Here is a 12,279-nt window from a genome sequence, read left to right on the forward strand (position 1 = left end):
TCACAGCCCGATGATGCAAAGAAAGATGGTGGAGAAATGACAAAGAAGAAGAGTGGGTACCTACACAGGACAGATATATAGGGATGGCTACTGAAACCCCATATTTACAAGCCCCAGGGCTAAATTATAAAAGACTGTTGTATAGAAAAGCTCTGACTTTATCCCTTCTTTAACATTTTGTTGTCATTTATTATCACACTGCAGCCTGTCTGTGGGAGGGCTGCTCCTACACACACACACACACACACACACACACACACACACACACACACACACACACAAAGTAAAGTCAGCAAAGCCAGTCAGCGAGTTCAAACCCATAACCCTCTTGCTATGAGGAAACAATGTTGACCACTGTACCACCCGGCCGCCCTATGACAGGTGCTGATCCATGCTCAGCTTCAAACGCTTCTATCAGATTGGCTGTTGATTAAATTCCCTTCAATTAATTCAGGTGGGATTGAGGGTTTAGGGCAAGGAAAATATGTAAGAATAAGAATAAAAGGTTATGAGTCAGTGAAAGTGTTCAAGGAGCCAGACTCTGGTGTCAGTTCTACTGAAGTCAGTGGGGCTGACACAGCAAATCCCACTATAACCCACCATATCTTTATTGTTTCAACTTCAACAATCATTTCACCAGATTAAAAAACACATCATCACTTTGAACATTGCTTGCTGTGGTGGTTTTGGTGGTGATGTAACCATAGTTAGTTCATAGCCTAACATTACCTTTTTACTTCTGGTGATACATTTAGGCTTCAAGAACCTTGAAGTCATGTTCATTGTTCATTAGTGAAGATTATCTTGGGACTCAAAACGTGTAAGTATGAACATTTGTTTACGTCATCCAAAATCCTATGGAAAAATCCTAAAGGTTTTTTGACGAGGGAATCAGGGCGAACCTGGCTGACAGAAAAACGTCATCCCTGGGGCACTCCAATATTGCTGACCAGATTTTAATTATAATCAAACCACTTTTTAATGGTGTTGATTATTATTCTGACTGGACTTGATGGTATGGTCTGTCAGTTTGTAAAACTAGGACTTGACATGCTATAATGCAGTTTGCCTTGGTGATTTACATTTGTACTAACATTAGTCATCTCTCGTTTAGCTTGCACACACATAAGTCATTCCAATGATGACAGCAGCGCATGTAGATACAGCAGCCAGTAGCTCCTCAAATCCTTGCTAATTTTTCCTATATTTCTTGACACCATCGCCCCTTCTGCTGAAGCACAAATTTTCTATGATAGAGAAGCACTTATCAACATCGTGAAAAGTTGTGTGGGGCTTGGTCTGAATGAATGGACCACAAGAGGATTCCCACCAACGGCATACGCTGAGCAGCCAGTCAGACCAGAGGGGAGAAACAAAATCGAAAGCACCAGATGTATATGTCCTCCCTTCATGCGGGACTAATGGGCTAAAAAACTCTTTTGTTCCAACTGCAATTAACCTGCTGAATAGCTCCATGTGACATTTGTTTGTGATAATTGTTTATTTTTGTACTGTGTCTTTTATTTATTGCAATGGTCTGTGAGATTGCCTGTTGCTACTGCTAGCTGTAAAGCAAATTGCCCCTCTGGGATAATAAAGACATCCTTGATCCTTGATCCTTGATCCTTGATCCTTGATGAAGAGAGGGAAGAGAGCCAGCATCAGGGCGAGGCTGACCCGACTTGGACTGAGAGCTTCTCCTCTTCCAAGCCTTCTTCTTCATGAGAATAATGTGAATGAGATGAGATTTAGGCTCAGCATTGGAAAATTAGAGACTGCTCTGTGCACATCTTCACAGAGACATGGTTAACCCCTAATATCCCAGATTAAGTTGTTGCACTGGATGGGCAGACCTGGTTGGGAGCCATAAGGACACAAGTCTCTAATGCAAATTTAAAAAAAAATGAACTGTAGGAATTGAATGATGCCATCAGCTGCAACAGGTCCGAGCAACCAGATAGAATTGTCATAGTAGTACAACTCATCCTTCAACTCCAAAGATGTAGCAGGATCAAGGACAAATGTAATTTTTTAAACTTTTAAAAAAAGACAAATAAATTTACCTTCTACCTTCTACCTTACATACATAGAAAATAAAGCAAACTTAATTCTTAATTCATTTTTTTTCTTTTTTTCTCTCTTAAAAACCCCCAAAGTGCCAATAAGAGAGCCATTAAAGTATTGGATCAATAAGCAGTGTCTGTAACACAGTAGTACTGTTAAAATCTCAACAATACTGAAAAAATCTCTACAGTAAGTGATAAAAATCCAGATTTATAATAATTTGGCAATTAATGCCATCTCATGACAATTAAGGGAAATAATATCCAATATTAGCCCTCCTGAATATTCTTAATTATTATTAAAAGTTTGAAGTTTAGTTTAGTTTTGATAATCAAATGTAACAGCAGGTAGCATTTAGCTGTTTTGGACCAAACATGGGCTGAGATGCAGCTGCTAGATAGAGCCATGATCTGTTTGGAGACCAATAACAAGAAAATGAATGTGCATATTTAGATATAAACATCAGTCAGCATCACATAATGTGTGTTACTTAATCTGGTGGAAAGGTTATTCAGTGAAGGCGAAACAACAAAGATACAATGGTTTATTTGACATGCTCCAAAGGGACACCTCCCTCATCATGTCATCCAGCACCAGGAGAGGGTGAGGTGGAGTGCAAGTGATGACTGTCCTGGTGAAATAAGCCCCAGCTAGCACAGAGCGAGTGAGGGTTTCAGGGTCTGGTCAGGAAATTCCTTAATTTTCCACAGCCTGTTAGGGACAATACAAAAGTTCCTAATGGTCCATATATGGACCTTTTTTTGAGGCAGGATCAGTTGGCACCAGAGGTTCATCTAGGACGTCCTCCCCGTTATGTTCCTCGCCTGAACCCCACTGAGCCGCGTGAAATTCCTACAGCTCCTTGTTGAAAGTTGGCGCGGTGTGAGATTTGCAATTGGCAAAATGGCAGCTCCCTCCTCATCTGTAATGTTCTGACCACATTAAGGTTTCTTAGTGGGACATGAAGGACCAGGAACTGACAAGTCTGCTCTTCGTCAAATTACTCTGAGCTAGAGTTTCGAGTAGTCCATTCAGAAGAGGGTTTCCAACGCTTTAGTGTGGCCCCGCTCTAGGCACCTAACATAGCAGTTGTGGATGTCCTTGTCATGTGAGAACTACAGCTGAAACACTTAGCGTGATGATGGTGTGGGCCTGCTTAATAAGCAAGACGAAGTTACACAGTCTGTGATAATTACATACTGCTAGGCAGGCTCAGTGACGTAGAGCCAATCACAGCCTGTCAGGACCGAGTGCAGACTTGGTTTGGGGGGAAAGGGCGATCGCTTTATTCAGTGGATGCTGCCTAAAGCCTCCTGCAGACTGTAAGATTCTTATTCTGAGAATCTTAGGGAAGTTTTTTACAGCTGCACTCTGTGACATGGATCTAATAAACTTGGGTATGACCTCAAGTTTGATGTATACAGACTATGTACTGTATGTATGTATGTTTGTATGCTGTGACCTATGTCCATGACGTTAATATGCAAGGACAAAACATTGTGGGAGTGTGTCATCTATCGAAGCCGCTGTAGTGGTGAGAGAAAAATGTAAACAAACATGAATGGAGCCCTCGCTATAGCGGCATTTATGTGTGTCATAAAAAGTCTGAAGAAGAGGAGGAGGAGAAAGTGGCCACGGTCCTGGCTAGGTAAGAGAGGACAACTTTGCATGCCAGTTTTGCAACAAGAGCTTTTAACAGTGTGGCGCTGATCAGTGTGTCATTCCATGCTGCATTTCTATTGGTTGGTTAGTGGGCGTAGGTCATCACAGCAGTCTGCCATCCTTGAGCCTCTTTCACTGTGCGACATAGGACCACTGATTTAGACTCAAGACCAAAGATATCACCACATTTCTTTCATGATGTTCATCTTCCGTCTGAGACAGCCCAAAATTGCACAGTGTATACTGGGCTTATAACAGCATAAGGCAGCACAAACTCCAGTTTGAAATTAAGTGAAATCGATACCGAGCCTGGCTGGTCAGATGCTGTCACTGACCTGACCTGAACATGAGCAGTCCTAAAGGTGCTCCTGTCTCAGCGGGTGCTGCTGGATGAACTAAAGAAATGAAGTAGAGGACCAGATCTGAATGTTGCCATTTCCACCTGCCAAACACTTACCATTGTTCCATGGCATCTGCGGTGCATACTGTACCTTGTGTTATATTTAGTTCCATATTTTCCTGTGCCAGAGTCATAGCTCATAGGCGAACCACAGTAGTATTGCCAGACTCCTTCCTCTCTGCCTCCATTTATTGCTCATTCTGAGCAGCTCAGTGTTTACTGCACACTACTGAAGTTGCATCATTAGTGCTCACTCTCCTTCCTTGCAAACTCTGTTGGGTCTTCTTGCAGTAATCTCTCTCAAGAGGGAATTATGATTTCTGTCTCTTCTTCTCTGAGGCTGGCAGACACCCATCTCTCAGCATTTTTATAAAGCACCCTTTGCTCAGTCCCTTTTTGTCTCAGCAAATTGCCTCATGTGGCTGCAAAGGTAATTACAGAAAAAGTAAGCACAAGATGACACCCATCTGTGACCTGAGTTTTTTTTTTGCTGACAATATTTGCACTTCATTCTCCAAAACAGTTTGAAGCAGACATTTCTCTATGCCAGCACAGCACTAACACAAAGAAAAGAGAGAGGTGCAGCGTTAGAGCAGACTGAGGGTGAAACAGCTCGAGTCAAAGTCAGGCTACACTCACTGATGTGATGAGCCTACTGTCAGTCTCAGATTCCCCAGAAGGCCTGTCACACCCTTCACACATATACACACACACACATCTTCATTTCAAAATGCTTCGGTCTCATTCTAAAACAGGAAACATGCCATTTAAAAAGCATGACACTTGCTCTAGCATGAAAGTATAACTCCAAATTAAACTCATTTTAAATTTCAAAGCAATTATAAATAAATGATCCTGGTCCTGTTTGTATATGCAGATCCACAGAGAGGGAAAACAAAATCCATTTGTTAAAGTTAATTAACTTTATGCGACAATAGAAGTGCCTTATCTACATCATCTCCAAACTCACTAACACACTATCTGATCATTGCCTCATTTGTAAACCCTATCATTGGAAATATTGTTTGCAAAACCTTTCATTGTTTAAAATAATTTCTTTCGACAGTGTCTGTGCATGTCAGATACAGCACTGGGAGGGTCACATTACCTGGACTATGCACTGCTCGTCAGTCTATCCAGCCATCCCCCACCCTGACTCTCTGCTTCACACCCCCTCCAGAGAGTTAGCACTGGGCATAAATCACTGAGGTTTTTAATAGAGATGTCCAGATCCCGATCCGAGTCATTTGATATTGATAATCTGCCAATACTGAGTCTTGTATTTACCTGGATATTGCAGCTACACAATGCACACTTAAAGTATGGTACTTGGTTATTAAAATCAATCCAGTGTGTATACATTACAGTCTAATAAATGCAGTGCAATACAGATAATAAATCGTTTGCATCATAACAGTTCCTAAGGATTTTTTAAAATTAAATTTCAACAAAGTAACAAAGAAAACAAACCAGAAATATTTCCATGTCTCTTATCTCAATTCCACTTGGTCCAGCTTTTTTTGTTGTTTTTCTTTAAACCAAAAAACAAAGTAAACAAACTAAAATGTGTCTTCAGGAACTGCTCTCAAATCCACTTAGTGTACCATTGTAGTAAAAGTACAGAAGACTCTAAATGAGTGATATAATCTCAGTTCCACTTCAAAGTCTTGTTACCGCTGAACTTTAACATTCCCAGTCACAGCAAATAAAAATCAGCCATAATTCTGCTTCTTACAACATTATAATAAAGCTAGTTCAATAAAAATGAACAAAATAAAATTCAGTTTCAGTTAAAGTGGTGTGGCCACTTTAACTAAAATTTGTTTCCACTTACAAAAGTAACAGCATTGCAATAAAACCAGAATATCTGCCACAAATCATGCTCTCCGTTTAAAACACCGGTGTGACGGTGGACGTAAACAAAAGGATCAGGTGGGGCACATGCTCAAAATAACCAATCCAGATCAATTTAAAAAATGCATTGATCAGGCCCCGATACTGTCAGGACATCCCTAATTTTGAGGCATATAGGAACACTGCTTTTACTATAGAGAAATCAGTTAACAATCTGTTGTAAGTCACTGTTCAATCAAATCTAAGTCTGAGTTCCAACATTTGGTAAGACAATTTTTCACTTCTAAAATTAAGAGTTCAACTCTTGTCAGCCACACATTCCACAGCATTCACAAATATTTTACCATGTGTTGGTCATGACACCACGTTATATATGAGGGGGGAGATATTTCTATTACCTGGAACAAAGCTGCCCTGGACAACGTCCTTATACGCCCACCAGCCTGCATCAAGCTTGGATGTGATTGGCTGAGCTGCAGGGAGACAGACAGAGAGGGGAAACAGTTCTTAGGTTAATTCATTATGTTTCAGTAAGGTCAGTATTTCAAAGTAGGAGCCATGTGGAATCTTCATACTGACACATTAGTGTCCAGGTCAAGACCTTTCCAACAAACTTTGTCAGTTTAGCTCTGTGACAAAGTTTTAATTTTCTCTTTTTATGGACACAAGCGGCAACGTTTATGTTTTGCTCCCATTTTTCACAAATTTGAGTTAAAGATCTAAGACTCTTTTCATGCACTCAATAGATATATTTCTTTTACATTTTGGTCACACTTTTTAAAAAATCCATGTTATGGAAAAGATCTTTGTGTGGGGTGTGTGTGTGTGTGTGTGTGTGTGCACTCGCGCATATATATAACAGGGAACATACTCATCGTTATATATATAACAGGGAACATACTCATCGTTACACAGTCACCAACAGGGAACGGCAAAACTAACAGGGGACATTTTTTAAGTCCCCACTTGGACATGCTCTAAATCATCATAAAATCATGTGTTATGGCCTCTGGTGAAATTTTTCAAATTTTGCCAAGAGGGGACCAAAGTGTGTGTGAGTGTTTATATCCATATTCAGAGCTCTCCCTCCTGGTTGGAGCTGGTATTTGAACGACCCATTCACACACGTCGCTTTTAACACTCCTCTCCCCAGCAGCCTTTCAGACTGCAGATGGGCCGTTAAACAGGCTTTAGTAATGTTAATGTGGGTGACATGAAGACCACAGAATGTAATGTATCAAATATGATACAAATAGCATGATAGGGTTAATAAAGACACCAGTCTCCTGAAAAGTGATTTGTTATTAGTCTTTGCATTAAAATTCAAGGCTTGGCTTTAGGTGATTTCATAAGTTTTAAGCTCTATACTGTATTAAAATAAAGGGCTACCCAGAAGGCAGGAGAGAAATCAGTATTTTAGAGCCTTAAAAAAAGCAAGAAAACTATAATCCAAGCAGAATAAACCTTTACATAAAATGATCAGCAGTAAGATTTTTTCTTTTTAGGTTTAATTATGTAAAATGATGTAACATCAGACCTTGACTAGACCTTTAAAGTTATTTCAGTCCCTGGCGATACTGACCTGACCAGTTTTCACGAGCACTGAATGTCAATCAGTTTTTCAATATACTTCAAAATACACTCTCAGTCTGTACGCATAGAAATGTAATTTGTTTGTGGGTGCACATTATAGAAAACATGTCCAAACATAGGATAATGCAACATGGTCCACTTTTGGCTGGTACATAATGACAATTAGTTCCCTCTTGGATAGCATGGAGTGACGTTCACACTCCACCATGTAAAGAATAAATAAAATGAGATAGATAAGACTTACACAAAAAGAATCTCACCTCAATAATTCAAAAATTATTCCTCAACTATGATTACAATGACTGTGATTATTATAATTATAACTAATATTTTATAACAAACTATAAAGGCTCAGTTTTAGTGGATGGCTTAACCATCTAGCTTGACACTGTTTTACAATCGGCTTCCCCAGAGACAAGAAATATTTTAAATCTAAAGAAAGGAGAAATAACAATAACAACAACAATAATAATAATAATAATAAGGGTAGGAAGAAAATGTGGAGAGAAAATACCAGCAAGATCTTTACTAATTTTTAATGAATTGCTTAAATTAGTTTATTATCAGAATTTAACTTAACCTTGAGATTAGCTCAATCCTCCAAACTCCCTTTGAGTTTTTTAGATGCACTAGAAACACTAGATTTCTATCAATCTTACAATGTACATATGTTTTTTCTCTATAATCACAGGAATGCATTTTATTTGCTGATCTACTCTACAGGCAAAAGAGGTCCACACTTGTGTAGTATAAAGCAACAGGGGTCCACAGTTGGCTGGTACATAATGACACAAGTTACTTGTAAATATATCTAAACTAAATCATGTAATTTTTTTTTGCTTCTAAAGGATCTGTAAGTATGTATTTTTGTAACTGAATATAAAGGCTCAGCCGTTGTGGATGTCTTTACCATTTTATAGCTTGACACTGTGTTTAAAAAGGGAGCTACCCCAGTCCATTCTCATTGTTAACTTTTCAAATACATTCCCTCTGTCAGTGCTTTTGGCATACCTGCATCAATATCGATCATAGCAGGATGATGTGAGATGAGAACATAGCTGGACAGAGCCAGCAGCGGCATTGTTATTATCACGTCCAGTAGACAGCCAGACAATACCTGAGGCACATCTCTGCATACATCTTGCGTGGCTAGCATCACTTGAGAATATGGATGGGACGTACTCAAAACTTCCATTTAACAGTTTTTACAAGCAAAAAAAATGCCATGCAAGTTTTAGGTTTTATTTTGAGGATTTAAGTTTTTTTCTATTGGGAAAAGAATATTAAAACAAAAATGTTATTTTTTTTAAAAAAGGAATAAAAGTTTCATCATCATTGAATGATGCCTTTTCAGAAACCAATATTTGCATAAAATGAAGCAAATAATTTAAAAATAACTGCTGGTCCAAAGTCTTCTTTAGCCAAAACATCAGAGCCACTCAGAAATACTTAGAGGGCAACTGAGGAACTGAGTGGATTAGTTGTGGGCAGACATACAGTGAAAATCAGATTTTAACCGGTTTAAATAGTTAAGAATTCTGTATAGTTGCAGTGATTTGACAAAATTGCAGGGTCTCCCAGAATTCACAGGAATCAGCTGAATTTGGCATTTATTGTTATGGTTGAAATCCAATGTATGTGCCCATCTATCAAGAATCCATTTGTATGTCGCTCCACATTACAGAAAAGAGGTCCACACTTGAGTTGTATAAAGTGACATGAGTCCACTGTTGGCTGGTATATAATGACACAAGTTCCATCTTAGATATATAGTATAGAGTGACATTCCCATTTCAACATGGATAAATGACAAAGAATAGGAAAAAAGAAGTTAGATGCATTATTGTTCAAAGAAAATAATCTTACAAAAATGTAATAATAAAATTATTTATTTTTTAGGAAATTGGAGATAGAAATATCATTTTAGTTTTTAGGTACATTGCTTTTTGAATCGTGCACCTGAATAAGTTTTTTGAGTTGCTGTTTAAGAGTGTGCTCCTTTTTTACCTTGTGTTGAAAACACATTGACAACCCATCATGATATAAATGACTAGAACAATCTTTAATGGTATTTATAATATGGGAGGTTTTGTGAGCAATCAGTTTGTCTCAGTTACAGGGATAAGTCAGTTAGAGGAATGATTAACCTCTGAAACCCTCTGTTCAACTGCTGAGATGAACTATTTCAAATTCTATAGGTTTTGGCTGTACTTTTTGGCTGTACTTTAACTTTAAATTCTAAAAAGGAAAGTCAGTCCACACTTTGTCCCCTCTTGGCCTGTACAAAATGACACTTCTTGTTTTGTTTTGTTTTGTTTTGTTTTGTTTTGTTTTATATTTTCTCCAATGTTTTAAATTAATCTTAAATCTGCATTAGACAGATAAAATTGTATATACACATTACTAGATCTCAAGAAAACCAAAACAACTACAACTACTAAAACAACTAAAGAAATATAAAACAGCCAACAATACAAAAACTGCAGAACTAGGATCAAAATAAGTTCACTTTCAAGTAAAATAAAAAATAGCAGCTGAGAGATTTGGATTGGATTGTCTGCTGTGTCACGACCTTTGAAGTCTTCTGTTGTAGGAGAGGAACTGAGAGTTTTAAATGGGTGTACTGGCATGCAAAATTACCAGCACATTTATGGATTGTGTCTTTAACAGAGGCTGACTACTCATTTTGTATTGGATTAAATGATTTGCCATCTCTCTGTGTGCATGCTGCAGTGCCCAGAGGGACTTATTATTATTCAACACAGTTTTGGTTTATATGAAGAATTTCAAATTCCTTAAAGGGTTTTTAGTTTATGATGTAAGCATTAAACAATCCTCCACATTGACTGAGTGGAGTGTCCAGCACCTATGTGCCTTTAAGGTTGCCTCTGAGAAATGAGTGACTTGGAGAGGGTGAGGGGTCAGCGTGTGCAGCTCTGTGCCAGGCCTTGATTCTCTGCAGTGTGGGGGTTGGTTACTTTGTTGTTGACGATGGTCAATAGGCCATTCCACATTAAGCTTCAGAGATGCTAATTTATATTAGCTAGAATGTTACATCCAACTCTGACTGCCTGAGACATGGGTCTGTCCCTGTCCTGGGTTAAAGCAAGTGGCACACAGTGCTTATTTTAGCTAGTACAACATCTCTGGATTATTGGGAAGAACATCCTAAAAGTTTACAGATTGGGCATATAATTCTCCCTCAAATTCCCACTAGCTTGAATACTGATACAAAAGTAGTACTTTTTTACTGGATAGTTAAATATTTGAACATATTTAATCACCCTAATAATTACATGAATTTCATGGCAAACCATTGTGATGTTACATAGTTTATTTATTGCCAAGTTAACATTTAATTGTTCTAATCATAATAAAGGTTTGGTTTCAACTATAGGAGTAAAACAAAACTAAAGAGTAGAGTGATCGTCTGATCATCATGTTAAACATATTCAGGAAACAGAAATAAAATGTCAGAATGCAACGTTGAGCCAAAGAAAAACATGGTGGATTATTGTAGTTTTTGTAACATAGGTTTTGTTATTGATCTGTAATGTTGAATTTATGTAGTCCATTTTTCACCTCCTGAACCCTTTTCATTTGAGCTGCAGTGATATAAATTTAAAAGGTTTGGTCATAAATCAGTTTGAACTTATATATGAAAATAAATAGTTTTCTAACCTATAAAAACATTTAATGGGGCAGCGATGTATGCATGCTTAACTTACAGCGCTGAGAAACAAAAGCATTTTTAAGTGACTGTAAGATTTAAAACAGCAAATGCAACTTTAAAATAGCCTCCCAAATAATATGTCAAGATCCACTACATGGTATTTTAACAGTTTAACAATATACCATCAGTAGTGTATCAGTGTATCAAGCGTACCATCAGTAGTTGCAATTTATTTATTAGTTATCAAGTAGTATTGACAAAAGTAAAATTAACAGTCTGTTAACAGCCAGCTTAGGAAAGATGACACTGACATGTAAAATTACCAGCACATTTATGGGCGAAATGCATCCCTAAAGGAGGTTAAATATTCATTTGTTTGTGAAAAAATTGTTGTTCATCTCTCTAAGATGTTAAACATTTGATTCAGTGGTGCTCTGCATTATTAAAGTAAGCAATCACATGGTGTTATAGATATATTGTTAGATTTATGAGCCTTCAGTTGATGAAGCTGACAAAAATATGTAATTTCCTCTACACTGAAGAGGTGGAGTGACCAGCACCCATATGATTCTCAGATCCTAACTTTGAATGTTGAACAGTGGAGACTGCTGCCACTGAGAAGTGAGTGACCTGCAGTGAGTGAGGGGTTTGACTCTGTGCAAGTCAGTCTGTGAAAATCTGTCAGGCCTTGATTCCCTGCAGTGCGGGGATGGTTTCTTCTAGCTGACGATGGTCGTTAGCACATGACACGATGAGCTAAAGGGTTTGCTAACTTCTCATATCCAAGATGCTGTATCTGATTTAGACTGACTGAAACGTGGCTTATTCCCCCATCCTGGGTTTAACAATGCTTTACACCTGCTTATCTTGGTTAGTACAACATCCCTGGATTATTGGGAAGAACACCCTGAAATTGTCACGGAGTAGGCATACAATTCTCCCTTTAATTCCCATTTTAAATACTGTTGGTTTTTTTCAAAACTTGTACTATTATGGATATTTAAGTAGTTGAACATATTCAGTTACCTAATGA

The 12,279-nt window shown here is 38.1% G+C and overlaps 1 protein-coding gene across 1 annotated transcript in view; it reads right to left on the reverse strand.

The window, feature by feature from the left end:
- Positions 1 to 12,279, reverse strand: part of LOC121956787 (carbonic anhydrase-related protein 10-like) — a 240,440-nt gene that overhangs the window by 203,134 nt on the left and 25,027 nt on the right. The window contains exon 2 of the mRNA XM_042505171.2: positions 6,379 to 6,453. Coding sequence (XP_042361105.1) covers positions 6,379 to 6,453 — 75 coding nt within the window. The remainder of the gene's footprint in view (positions 1 to 6,378; positions 6,454 to 12,279) is intronic.

The sequence above is a fragment of the Plectropomus leopardus genome, chromosome 18 (genome assembly GCF_026936395.1).
Source record: "Plectropomus leopardus strain MGB_pleo_1.0 chromosome 18, ASM2693639v1, whole genome shotgun sequence".
NCBI classification, from domain to species: domain Eukaryota; kingdom Metazoa; phylum Chordata; class Actinopteri; order Perciformes; family Serranidae; genus Plectropomus; species Plectropomus leopardus.